The sequence below is a fragment of the Gopherus flavomarginatus genome, chromosome 15, assembly GCF_025201925.1.
Source record: "Gopherus flavomarginatus isolate rGopFla2 chromosome 15, rGopFla2.mat.asm, whole genome shotgun sequence".
NCBI lineage: Eukaryota > Metazoa > Chordata > Testudines > Testudinidae > Gopherus > Gopherus flavomarginatus.
This window is the reverse complement of record NC_066631.1, coordinates 20163839-20177530: the sequence shown is the minus strand read 5'-3', so window position 1 is coordinate 20177530 and position 13692 is coordinate 20163839. Positions and strand designations below refer to the sequence as shown.

The following is a 13692-nucleotide window of genomic DNA, read 5'->3' as shown; positions in this document are numbered from 1 at the left end:
CGGAGGGGGGGGCAGCACACGCGGGGGGGGGGATCTGGCTGCGGGGCCGGAGGGGGGGGCAGCACACGCGGGGGGGGGGATCTGGCTGCGGGGCCGGAGGGGGGGGCAGCACACGCGGGGGGGGGGATCTGGCTGCGGGGCCGGAGGGGGGGGCAGCACACGCGGGGGGGGGGATCTGGCTGCGGGGCCGGAGGGGGGGGCAGCACACGCGGGGGGGGGGATCTGGCTGCGGGGCCGGAGGGGGGGGCAGCACACGCGGGGGGGGGGATCTGGCTGCGGGGCCGGAGGGGGGGGCAGCACACGCGGGGGGGGGGATCTGGCTGCGGGGCCGGAGGGGGGGGCAGCACACGCGGGGGGGGGGATCTGGCTGCGGGGCCGGAGGGGGGGGGCAGCACACGCGGGGGGGGGATCTGGCTGCGGGGCCGGAGGGGGGGGCAGCACACGCGGGGGGGGGATCTGGCTGCGGGGCCGGAGGAGGGGGCAGCACACGCGGGGGGGGGATCTGGCTGCGGGGCCGGAGGGGGGGGCAGCACACGCGGGGGGGGGGATCTGGCTGCGGGGCCGGAGGGGGGGGCAGCACACGCGGGGGGGGATCTGGCTGCGGGGCCGGAGGGGGGGGCAGCACACGCGGGGGGGGAGATCTGGCTGCGGGGCCGGAGGGGGGGGCAGCACACGCGGGGGGGGAGATCTGGCTGCGGGCCGGAGGGGGGGGCAGCACACGGGGGGGGGAGATCTGGCTGCGGGGCCGGAGGGGGGGGCAGCACACGGGGGGGGGGAGATCTGGCTGCGGGGCCGGAGGGGGGGCAGCACACGGGGGGGGGGAGATCTGGCTGCGGGGCCGGAGGGGGGGGCAGCACACGGGGGGGGGGAGATCTGGCTGCGGGGCCGGAGGGGGGGGCAGCACACGGGGGGGGGAGATCTGGCTGCGGGGCCGGAGGGGGGGGCAGCACACGGGGGGGGGAGATCTGGCTGCGGGGCAGGAGGGGGGCAGCACACGGGGGGGGATCTGGCTGCGGGGCAGGTGGGGGGCAGCACACGGGGGGGGATCTGGCTGCGGGGCAGGTGGGGGGCAGCACACGGGGGGGGATCTGGCTGCGGGGCAGGAGGGGGGCAGCACACGGGGGGGGATCTGGCTGCGGGGCAGGTGGGGGGCAGCACACGCGGGGAGATCTGGCTGCGGGGCAGGGGGGGATCTGGCTGCGGGGCGGGAGGGGGGCAGCACGCGGGGGGGGATCTGGCTGCGGGGCAGGTGGGGGGCAGCACACGGGGGGGGATCTGGCTGCGGGGCAGGAGGGGGCAGCACACGCGGGGGGATCTGGCTGCGGGGCAGGAGGGGGCAGCACACGGGGGGGGATCTGGCTGTGGGGCAGGGGCGAAGGCTAGGGACAGCCTTGGAGCGGATGTCAGCAGAGGTGAGGGGCTGGAGGTGGGGTCTCGCTGCCTGGCGCTAACCCAAACCTGGCTCGTTACACTGACCGAGCTCAGCTCCCGCCCGCAGGCCTGGAGAAGCCGGAATCCGAGCACCGCAGCCGGCTCCTGTCTGCAGGGACGGGTCCTGCGGAGCCCGGCGGCAGCCCGCGCTGCGCTCCCGGCCCGCCCCCGGGGGCTGAGGTAGGGAGCGGGCAGCCCCCCCGCAGCACGCCCCGGCCCTGGCCAGCGGCTGGAAAGGCGGGACGGCAGCGAGCTGGGCCGCGGGGCTTAGCTCCTCCCAGCCTGTGCCCCGCCCCCGCGCATTGCACTCCCCACTCCCGGTCCCGCCCCTCGCCCGCGCGCCGCTGCTGAGTGCTAGGAAGAGTGTCCTCACCCGGCGCCCGTAGGGGGCGGGCAGGGGCTGTGCCCACGTGGTGCCGGCCGCCGAGCCCCAGCTTGGCAAGAGCTGCGTAAGTGCCCGCGGCTGCTGCAGCCCCGGCGGCTCGTGCCGCAGGCGGGGGCGGGGGCCATGCCTGGGCGGTGGTTACTTCTCAGGGCGATGGTCCGGGGCCTCTCGGCGAGAGCGACCTGCGGCGGCGGGCGGCCGAAGAGAGCGCCCGGCGTATGTACCCGTGTCGGGCGGCCGGGCGGGCCCCCGGGCTCCTCCGGGCGCGGCTGCAAGATGGGAGCGGGAAGGGGGAAAGGGCCTGATCCTGATCGCGCAGCTTCCTTGCTTTTACAGTGCTAGATCCTCAGGGCATGTGTGTGTGGGCAAAGCCTCAGCTGGGGCCGGGTGTCCGGGCGTGGGCGGCAGGTTTCAGGAAAACGGAAGAAGTTGGAGAAAACGCAGAGGAGAGCAACACAAAGGATTAAAGGTCTGGGATACATGATCTATGAGGGAAGAGTGAGAGAGGCAGATTTGTTTAGTTTGGAGAGAAGACGGTACTGGAGGTTTTTAAGAACAGGTTAGACAGACATCTGTCAGGAATGGTCAGGTTGTTAGTTATTCCTGCCTTGAGTGCAGGGGATCGGTTTAGGTGACTTTTTGAGGTCCCGTCCAGTCCTACACTTCAGCGATTCTGTGTCTCTTATGCACTGCCCAGCCTCACTTGCTCAAGGTTGCCATTCTGAAGCATTCTGTATTCGATAACGTATGCTGAGGCATATGCCACCACTAAGGCTATGTTTTAGTCACAAGTATTTTTAGTAAAAGTCAGGTGCAGGTGGTGGCACGGGACCCCGCTAGTGCTGGGAAGGTGTGTGCGTAGTGAGCCGGCAGGCTCCCTACCTGGCTGTGCGCCTCCCCAGAAGTGGGGACATCCCCATCGCTTAGCTCTTAGGCAGAGGCATGGCCAAGCAGCTCCCTTTGGTCGCCCGGCTGACTGAAACTTTGTATGAGAATGTGGCCTAGTGGAGTGAGACAATAGAGGAGGGATCCAGGAGAAAGCTGGGATCCTTCCTGGCCCTGTCAGTGGCTTGTTGGGTGACCTTGGGCAAGTCCCTTCCCATATACCTTAGTTTCCTGATATGTAAAATGGGACTAAAGATGCTTGTAAAGTGATTTGTGTTTGGATGAAAAGCACTTTCAAAGAGCTAGGAATTACTATTAGTTCATTTATTAACAGGGGGAGCACATTGGGCACGTTGCTTAAGGAACAGCTATGCAATCCTGTTTCGACTAATGTTGGACAAGAGAGAGTGAGAACATGACCAGATTGCAAAATGCTGGCACAGGCTTGGTCTACTCTACGCTTAAAAGTTAGGTCGACATAGCTACGTTGATCAGGGATGAGAAAAAAACTAGTTACTGTAGCTCGGGGGATGAGGGCGTGGGTGATCCTATACTGACGGAAAAATCCCTTCCATGGGAGTAGACTTAATCTGTGCTACGGAGTTATGCCAAGGTAGCTATCCCAGCGTAGTCTCCATAGTGTAGACATAGCCTAAGTGGAAATGCTCTTAAATTACTTTCCCCGCAGTTTCTCCAACTCGCAAGCAAAAAGACTAAACTGCGGTCCAAGTGCTGGGTGTGGTACATTCACTGTTTGTTTTTTCCATTGATGGAAATGCCATTTTGTTGTTCCACTCCTTGCTGAAGCCTGCTTCCTGCTCTGTCCCTTTCAGTGGTTTGCAATGGCTGCCAGTCAGGCAAAAAGACTTAAGAGCAGCAGTGAGGAGACAGAAAACCAAGAGGAAAATGGACACCAAGACAAAAGATTCAAGAGAAGCCAAGATGATGTGGAGGATCAGAATAAAAAATTTCCCAAAAGGAAGATTGTGCTGTTGATGGCATATTCTGGGAAAGGCTACCATGGGATGCAAGTAGGTGGTTAGGCAATAAATGCTATTCAGCCTCTTGCATTTGTGGTGCATATCTGTCTGCATCAATATGCCCAAAGTGGTGCAGTATCTGAAATGAGGGGAGGGAGGTGGTAGCCAAGGACGAGCTGTTGTAGGCTCCAAAAATCCAAGAGGCTGGGGCACACATTGCTCAACCTCAGATTCAGATATATTAATGCCATTCAGAGAATATGATTTATGTTATGCTAGCAGCCGGTCCACACCAGCTTTTACACCAGTGCAGATCCTGGTAGAACTGTACTGGGCTTGTAGCAGTGATGGGAGATTTTTCAGAAAAACCTTGCTGTAGATAGTCTTCTTGTGTGGACTGAAAACACCATGCTGTGGCTTCACCAGTTCAGTTAATGATCCTAGTGCTATCTTATAAATTCCATGCCAGCTTTCCAATGAGATCTCTGATTGAGGCTCTGCAGTTGTGGCTGTTTCACAGCCCTGCTCATTTCACTTCTAAAATGTGTTTGGCCACTGTCGGAAGACATTTGTGGGCTAGATGGACCTTTGGTCTGACCCAGTATGGCCGTTCTTATGTTTAGATGTGTACAAGCAAAAATGGGCATAAGCATTACACTCCAGAATGTGTCCTCTAGTGTAGATGGGTATTCAGTGTATCATTGAAACACACACAGCACAAGGCCCCAAAACATGCAGATTACGTTTCTGCCTTCTTCTGTTGCATTTTTAGAACGTGTCTATACTGGGGATACTTGCCCTAATGCGGCCGCAGGGTTTTGATGCGCTGCACTGGAATGGCTTACTGCAGTTTGGAAACAGGCTAACCTGCCCTGCTGAAGCTAAATTACACTGTCAGGGTGGGTTTGCCTTGGTATAGCATCAGTATAACAGCACTGCTACAAAGTGTCTCCAGGATAGACAAGCCCACAGTACATGGCTGCTCTCTTAACCAAGCTGTGCAGAAAGTGACTTTTCCAATGCAATAGTGGCAACAAAGTTGTAGTCCTTAGATTTATACAATCTAAGAATGTATAAATCTAATTTTATGAATACAGTGACCCAGAATTCCAGTGTGCTGGCTTTGGGGTGACAGTGGCTGTACTGGAATAACATCTCCTTTGGTGCTGTGTTGCAGACTCACAGGTTGGTCACTTGTGGTGATCGCCACACAAATCCAGTTACTCATGGTTTGGGTAGAGGTTGAGGAATCATCTGAAATCACTTTCATCTGTTACCAGCTACATTTTCAGAATTTTTTTTGCTATTGTATCTGTCTCATTCATGACTCCAGGTAAAATATAATTGGTAGGGTTTGCTAGAGCGGGGCAGTGCTGTTTGTTTTGTGAAGAGATAACTTTGAAAATTAATTCGGGCTCCAATGGTTATTGGGTTCTGGGTAACGATTGATCTTCAAAGGAAGTATTAATTACAGATTTCTTCCTCTATTTTATCTTTCTCTTCAGCGAAACGTGGGGTCCTCGCAGTTCAAGACGATCGAGGATGACTTAGTATCTGCCCTCGTTCGGTCAGGGTGCATCCCAGAAAACCACGGTGAAGATATGAAAAAAATGTCTTTTCAGAGGTGTGCGCGAACAGACAAGGTGTTGAAGCTCTTTCTTTCATGCTCTAACAGATGCTGGTAGCACTGAGATTGTTGTGACTGTCTCTGATCGTGTGCATTTTGGATCACAGATGAGAAATAAGATCACTTTTATAATGTGGGGTTCTCATTTGATAGTGAATGTATAATTATATTAAAGATAAAATATTTGTAGTGTGTACTCTTCTACTAAATTAAAGTATAAATAAATACTAGTTAGCAAATACCAGGGTAGTGACTAGATATGTTATATTTGTAAAGCTGTCACTTTATCCTCTCAGTTGTGATCTCTGCGTTTCCACTTTAACTGTGTTGGTCCATTTGTTACTTCTTCTTCCTCCCAACCCATTCCTGCCCTGTTTGCTCCCTCCTGTTTGATATATAAGGAATTTTTGTGTTGGGGACTGTTTTTGTTTTTTGACTATGCCTAGCACAACGGGGGCCTAATTTGTAACTGAGATTCATAGATGCTCCAATGATGTACAAGCTTGCATACAGCACGAGTTTGGTTTTGTATGAGTCAAATACAGTGAAATAGCACAGAGGAGAGTGTCAGTATAATATATTTGCAACCTTATCCCTTCCTTCACATTAACCAAACTACCCTGCTAGCCTGTGAGTGTGCAGATGATTTTGTGGCTGAAGCACAGAGTTGGGAGATCTGGAATTCATTCCTGTGCTACAGTAGGCTTCTATGTGACTCTTGGAAAATCCTTTAAACTCTTATTCTCTGTTCTCGTTGTTTTTGTTTTCATAGGGCGTGTCTGCCGCTGGACAGATTGTGTCACTGAAGATCTGGCTGATAGATGATGTTTTAGAAAAGATCAATAACTGTCTTCCTTCTCATATCAGAATTCTGGGTAAGAATAATGGAAAAAGTGGGTATCCCAGCAGTGTGCACAAACACTGATTTTAATTTAAAGAGGAATTCTTGACCAATGGATCTGTACCATTCAGATTCCACCCCCTCATCCCCCCAATATTTCAATGTGAAAAGGTTTAGTTCCTCCTGTGCCCCCCTGCCCTCCCCCTTTCTATTTTATATAGGTTCTTCTTGGTGGGTGGAGATTGTAATGTGGCTGAAATTGGCTGATTCAAAAAGTTTTGTTAACAAAATGTCATTTTTTAAATGAGGACTGAAAAGAGTCACTGGGGGATTCAGCTCCAAGAACAAATGTGATGCCAGAACCTACTTCTACATGATGCCAACGTTTGCCTTTGCCCATAAAGACCATGATATCCAAGATGAAACTTACCGACTGAGCAAAGAGACTCTTGAGAGAGTCAACAAGCTTCTTGCTTGCTACAGAGGGACCCATAACTTCCACAACTTCACCTCTCAGAAGGGACCCAAAGACCCCAGTGCCAAACGGTACATCATGGAGATGGACTGTGAAGAGCCCTTTGTGAGGGAAGGCATGGAATTTGTAGTGATAAAGGTGAAAGGACAGAGTTTTATGATGCACCAGATAAGGAAGATGATCGGTTTGGTGATAGCTGTAGTGAAAGGCTATGCACCGGAGTCTATCATGGAGCGCAGCTGGGGAGAGGAAAAGGTGGATGTCCCCAAAGCTCCAGGGCTTGGGCTGGTCTTGGAAAAGGTGCATTTTGAAAAGTACAATAGACGTTTTGGAAATGACGGTTTACATGAGCCACTGGAATGGACGGAGGAGGAGGAGGAGATCACTGTTTTCAAAGAGCAACATATCTATCCCACTATTATCAACACGGAAAGGGAGGAGCAATCCATGATGAACTGGCTGAGCACCCTCTCCATCCATGACTTCAATGCCACTTCTTCAGGGGTACAAGTCAACGACAGAAACTCAAAGGTAATGGTTGAAACTTATCTTTTTAGAGGGATACTGTCAACTTAAAAAAAATAATTGCTCTTCTTCCTGAACACTTTTACCTGCTGTCACTACACCACCTAACATAACTATCACTTAGAGACTAGACTAAAATAATCATATCCAAGTATCAAGAAATACATGTGTATATATGACGGCATTTTGTGTATAGTCCCTTTCACTGTTTTTTGTTACTTTTGCACATGGCAAGTGGATAAAGGAAGAAATATTTTAAAGTGCAGGAAGATGTGATTGCTAAACCACATAAATTTGGGTTGGGAGCCAGGAGCAAATGTTACTTATCTGTAACTACCTTGAACTCGAGAGACTAGATTTCAAGTTGGTAGGTCCCTTTGAATACCAATTTGCATGGAGAAGTCTTGTCATTTTTCTAATTTTTTGTTTTGTTTAGTGGTCTGTTCATTTGCAAAGAAGCTTAAACTGAGAGGAAACTAAATTTAGTTACTCCACACCCAATCCTGCAAAGTAATGCACATTGGAAAGCACAATCTCAGCTATACATATACAATGATGGGGTCTAAGTTAGCTGTTACCACTCAAGAAAGAGATCTTGGAGTCGTGGATAGTTCTCTGAAAACATCCACTCAGTGTGCAGTGGCAATCAAAAAAGTGAACAGAATGCTGGGAATACTTAAGAAAGGGGTAGATAATAGGACAGAAAATATCATGTTGCCTCTATATAAATCCATGGTACACCCACATCTTGAATACTGTGTGCAGATGTGGTTGTTCCATCTCAGAAAAGATATATTGGAATTGGAAAAGGTCCAGAAAAGGGCAACAAAAATGATTAGGGGTAGGGAACGGCTTCCGTGTGAGGAGAGATTAATAAGACTGGGACTTTTCGGCTTGGGAAAAGAGACGGCTAAGGAGAGAGATGATTGAGGTCTATTAAATCATGACTGGTATAGAGAAAGTAGATAAGGAAGTGTTGTTTACTACTTCTCATAACACAAGAACTAGTGGTCACCAAATGAAATTAATAGGCAGCAGGTTTAAAACAAAAGGAAGTATTTCTTCACACAGTGCACAGTCAACCTGTGGAATTCCTTGCCAGAGGATGTTGTGAAGGTTAAGACCATAACAGGGTTCAAAAAAGAACTAGATATGTTCATGGAGGATAGGTCTACAATGGCTGTTAGCCGGGATGGGCAGGAATGGTGTCCCTAGCCTCTGTTTGCCAGAAGCTGGGAATGAGCGACGGGATGGATCACTTGATGATTACCTGTTCTCTTCATTCCCTATTGGGCACCTGGCACTGGCCACTGTCAGAAGACAGGATACTGGACTAGATGGACCTTTGGTCTGACCCAGTAGGGCCATTCTTATGTTCTAATCCACCAGGAGCCAAAACTCCCACTGAACTTAATAGGAAGTTGTAAGATCAAACTTTTAGTGCATGGAACTGCTATTGATTTGAATAGGTATAGCTAGGAGACATGGGATATAGAATCAAGAAAGGGAATTTGTAGACAGAAATTCATATCTTCCTGACAGATATGTTGGGCTGTGGAATAGTCTCCCAAGGGAGTAGTGGAAACATTGTTTGCTTGGGACCTGTTAAAACTAAGCTGGAGAGAGTACTAGAAAAACAACTCAGTGGAATCCCAATGTATTTTTTAATGAATGTTTCCCAGCACATCTGAAAACTTGGAGCGGCGATTGAATAATCTTTTAGTTAACAGGAGTTCTTTAAAGTAGAGTCTCAATATGTAGGGAACAATCCTGCACTGACAAGGATCGGACTAGGTCTCTTCTACCTCTTAACATTTTATGATTTGTTTTGGTGTGAGACAAAATTCTAATATTGAAATTAAAATCCACAGCCTGGGTGAACGGCACGAATAAGGACAACTAGAGACTTGTCAGGGTTATTTTTGTACTTCTGGTAATTATTTTGCTGTCATGAAGTTTGGATCCAGATTCACATTTTCCTAGACTTTGGAGCAGTTTCAATCCAGTCTTTTGATTTGGGTCTGTAATAAGGTGATGACAAACCATTATTTTTTTTTTCCATTCTCCTTTGCAGAGCAACGATCCTGAAGGCAGTGATGGTTGTGACAGTGACTCTGACTGAGTCAGTAAATAGCAGGAGCTGGGATCTTTGCTGCTTGTGATTCAGTTTGGGTAGAACTAAGTGGCCTTTCTAAATCCAGTAAAGCAGAGGTTTTCTTGCATGCTGAAAACAAGGAGTCACAGACAACCAAAAGGAACTGGCGGGGAATAATGCAGCAGGGGAATAATAACTGGCGGGGAATAATGACCCTGAAAGTGACTCCGTACACCACTAACTGATGCATTGGAACGTGGAATACTTGAAAACTAAAATAACAAAAAATGTACTTTATAAAGGAATCTTGTTGTGCAGGAATTGTTTTCATTATGTAATTTGAATTGTTTTTATTACAGTAAAAGTGCTTATATGAAACATACAGATATTTAAATGTGTAATCTCCACATTAAGGCAAGTGCAAAACATTTTTAAATAGATTTCTCTTTTCATTTTATAGATTGAAGACCTCTATGTACTACTTTAAAAACCTCTTTAGCTTACAGAGTTTCTTCATCTGTAGCTGCAGTGATTTTCCAAAACTTGAGACTTTTATTTTGTTTTTTTGCGTACTATCCATGACTTTCACATGCAATTTGTTTGGGATCAGAAATCTGTTTATACTGCTGGCCCTGGATTCTCTGGCTAGAGAGAGACTTAACTTTCTTTGCCATCTGTAAGCTTGAGAAACTGTTCCTTTCATGAATGAGATCTAATTTTGGAAAGTGGGCTGGTATGTGTATATCAGGGGATACGTTGATTTTTTTATTTTAAAGATGTTACTAACAACAGATGGTTCCAATGTGTTCTTATACTTGCACAATCCCAGAACATAGATTTATAGTTGCCTATGTATGCAGTGTATCTCCAGCCCAGGTAACTGTTTTACAAGCCCTTTAATTAAGGTTTGTTTAAACCACTTTGAACATATAAAGCACTGTTATCACAAACACAAAGTGTGAAACCTTAGAGGGGTTCAGTAATGCCTATGGTAGATAGCCAGTTATTTTGCAGTTAGTTTGCCATCCCTTGTACTTGCTAGGTAGCTGTCTGTTGCATTTTGGCCTAAATGTGTAAAATGTAAGGTTCAAATTTTCAGTAGGCTTCAACCTAGCATGCAGAAACTTTGCATATACAAATCCTCATTGTTCATCTGCCCATTCAGATGGGGGGTTGTTATGTGCAATAATGTGGGATTTGTATGTGCTGTCGAGTAGGTGTGCAGATATACACACATGGTTTCAGAGGTTGCAGCTGAAAATTTGGCCCATTTTCCCCTGGATCTGTGTGCAGAAGGAGAATATGCCCCTAACTTAGAATTTAGAGGGGGAGAATATGCAACACAGCTTAAGAGACAGCTGCTTTTAACCAAGGCCTGATGGCCTTTGTTCCTCCATGAGTAACATTTTAGTTTTCTCTGTTTTGGGCACATGAAGCTACTGAGGATTTTTTTGGGTCAGACTTTGGACTTAATTCTTAGGGGGTGGGAGAGAGAAGTAGCAGTTATGCAAGCCTCCCACAAGCCTCATACTTATGAGGCTAGCTGGTGCCTTAGGAATGGGATGCCTAAAGGCATCTCTACATTACGGGGACTATAAGGCATAGCTACAGCACCATAGCTATGGTAGCATAGCACCATAGTGTAAATACAAGTGACAGAAGGGGTTTTTCTGTCACTGTAGGGATGCTGTAGGTAGGTTGATGGAAGCATGCTTCTGTCAGTCTAGCTGCATCTACACCAGGACTTAGGTCAACATAGTTACAGCACTCAGGTGCAGATTTTTCACACCCCTGATCACCATAGCTATGTCAACCTGCATTTTAAGCAAAGACCAGGCCTAGGAAACATGCTGATTGAGCCCTTTTCAGCTAAACTTCACCAGGTGGGCTTCAAAGGAGGCTCAGAGCTGTGTAAATTAAAGCTCCCTTCCTGGGCAGGACCCTGGGGGAGGGCAGTGGTGTTGGTGGCAGTGGATGTAAATTGTCTACTGGCACAGCAGCCCCTGTGGGTTTGAAACACAAACTACAGCACCTGTGGATGTGAATTAAGCCTATGGTCTGCACTGAATGTAATACTGTTCTCTCTCTAAAGGGCTGTCTCCTCTGTTCAGTTCTGTGAAATGTGTTAAATGGTTTCTGTCTAAGGCCTTGGACTTACGATTCTGTCAGTGTAATTTGTTCTTTTATCTTTTTATCTTTATTAATTAATGTTGCTGCAGATATTATGCTCTTGTGTTTCTTAATGTTTTAATTAGGGGTTTTATTTTTATCCCCAGAATGTCTTGATCCATAATTTGTCTCATAGGTAAAGGCAGGATTGTGAGGGGTACGTCTCAGTATGCTTCAGGAGATGCTCTCTTCCCCTAGATTTTCTTGTACATCCCTCAATATTCTGTATAACCTATATCATCTCTTGCTTCTCCTTTTTTTTTTTTTTTTAAAACAACTTCAAACTGTGAGCAAAGTTTGGGTCATTCTTAATAAAATAACTATGGGAATATTGTCAACTCAGTGGGAACTTTCATTTGTAACCTTTAGAGGAAACTGCCCTAGATCATTAAAATGGAACATTTTTAATTTTTGTTCTATGTGTGCTCTTTTGTTTACTTTGTGCCCTTCACTTTCCCTGAAGAGGTTGCTCTCAGTTCCAGTTCTGGGTTCTCATTCACTGGCACAATACTGCTGGGCCTGGGTTGCAGATTCCACACAGAATGTTTGATTTGAAAGCAAATAAACACATTGTTTTTCATTGGGATACTTCTTCAAATTTAATGTAAAGATTTCTGGAGATAATTGTAGGTTTTTAAAAAATCTGCTTTTAGCACATGTACACTAGAAGATTTTTTTTGTTGTTGCTTTAACTATGCTAGTACAGTTCAAGTAGCAAGCTTCCCCGAACTGCAGTGTGGATTTGGTTGTTTATGCCAGTATCTTAAGTGATGTCTAAACTACAGAGTCTGTGCCAGCATACCCCCCTATTTAATGTGCAGATTTTCCACCAACATAGTAAAAACAATGGTAGGTAGCTAAATTGCCAAATAACTCTTTTGTCAGCATAGTTCCATCGACAATGGAGGTTCTGCAGGCATAGCTCTGTTGCCCAGAGCTTTGTGAATTTTTCTCACCCCTAGCAGACATAACTATACTGCCAGGACTTTGTAGTGTAGACCAAGTCATATTGTGGTTTGTGAAGTGAAATAGAATCATAGGACTGGAAGGGACCTTGAGTGGTCATCTAGTTCAGTCCCCTGCACTCATGGCACTGGCATCTAGACCATAAGTGATGTTCCCGTTAATACTGGATAACTGAGACTACACTAACGCTTGAACTCAAACTATAATGGTTTAAAAAAAAAAACTACCCCAAACTTACATGTTATACCAATGTAACACTTCATGTACAGACCAGGTCATCTACACTTAAAAACTTGTTACACACTTGTCTGAGCAGCTGCTTGTGTCCATGGGTACATCTATACTAGAAAAATAAGCAGCACTGTTACAGATGTGTTGCCCTAGCTGTCCACCTCTCCAAGAGATGGTAGCTAGGTCCATGTAAGAATTCTCCTATTGACTTAGTGGTAGGGTTAGGACTGGGATTTAGGCTTAATTACCTGCACAGTGCATGAATTTGAATTTGTTCACAGCCCTGAGCAATGCAGTTAAGCTGGTCCAACTTTCTAGCACAGACCAGCCATGTGTAATAAGTCTCATGTTGCCAAGCAGCATGAGTCAGACCCCCAGAACAAAGATGATTTAAAGAAAAGAGACAGTGTTTCTTATTTGCCTCATGTGCCTGCAGGTGGGTCCTGTTGTTAACCTTTCCCCCACTGCCCCCAGCTGGGCAGAAACTTACTGGTTTTTTAAATATGAAAGTGGTGATTCTTCCACAGTAAGTGACTCCAGGAGCTGGGGCTTACGGACATGCACCACTACCCCCTAGCCCGAAGGCAACACGGGGGGAGTTGGCAACCCTGCCCCATTGGAACGGAGCCCTGGAGAGGTGCAGGAGCCCTAGCAGCTTGTGTACGAAGGTGACGGTTGTCCCCTCCCCCCTTAGGCCTCCCCTGCCTCTTCTCTGACAACAGCGCCCCCTGGTGCGCACAGAGCAGAGGGGAAATGAACCCTCGCTGTTCTGTCCCTGCTGCGTGCCCGTAGCGGAGTCCTCCGCCATTTTCCGTGCTGCACCGCCCCCCCCCTCTCCGCTTGTGGACGGTCCTTGCTCGACAGCCTCGCTTTTCCTGGTGAGTCATTGCGCCGGAGCCTGCAGTGGTACAGCCCACCCGGCATTTCTCCCCCTCCAGGGTGAACTGGCAGTGGTATCCCCCGGGACGTCTCTGAGCTGGGCGGAAGGGCCTCTGGGAGGCGGGGCTAGGCCGGAGACACTCCCCCGGGGGGAGTTGAGAGGCGAGAAGGTCCCCGAGGGAGCAGAGAAGCTCGGAGGGGGC

The 13692-nt window shown here is 48.5% G+C and overlaps 1 protein-coding gene across 1 annotated transcript; it reads left to right on the top strand.

The window, feature by feature from the left end:
* The first annotated feature begins 1887 nt into the window (after window positions 1–1887).
* PUS1 (pseudouridine synthase 1) lies at window positions 1888–11826 on the top strand. Its single transcript, XM_050923528.1, has 6 exons — window positions 1888–2032; window positions 3535–3732; window positions 5187–5324; window positions 6081–6183; window positions 6458–7155; window positions 9224–11826. Exons 1-6 carry the CDS (start codon window positions 1940–1942, stop codon window positions 9269–9271), a joined length of 1278 nt encoding a protein of 425 aa, XP_050779485.1. The 5' UTR covers window positions 1888–1939; the 3' UTR covers window positions 9272–11826.
* The last annotated feature ends 1866 nt before the right edge of the window (window positions 11827–13692 follow it).

Excerpts from the sequence above, each read along its gene's own strand:
- PUS1 (XM_050923528.1), top strand. The coding sequence starts at position 1,940 with ATGCCTGGGCGGTGGTTACTTCTCAGGGCGATGGTCCGGGGCCTCTCG. Across the intron at positions 3,733-5,186 it reads AAGGCTACCATGGGATGCAA|CGAAACGTGGGGTCCTCGCA; the intron begins GTAGGTGGTTAG and ends CTTTCTCTTCAG. Across the intron at positions 7,156-9,223 it reads TCAACGACAGAAACTCAAAG|AGCAACGATCCTGAAGGCAG; the intron begins GTAATGGTTGAA and ends TCTCCTTTGCAG.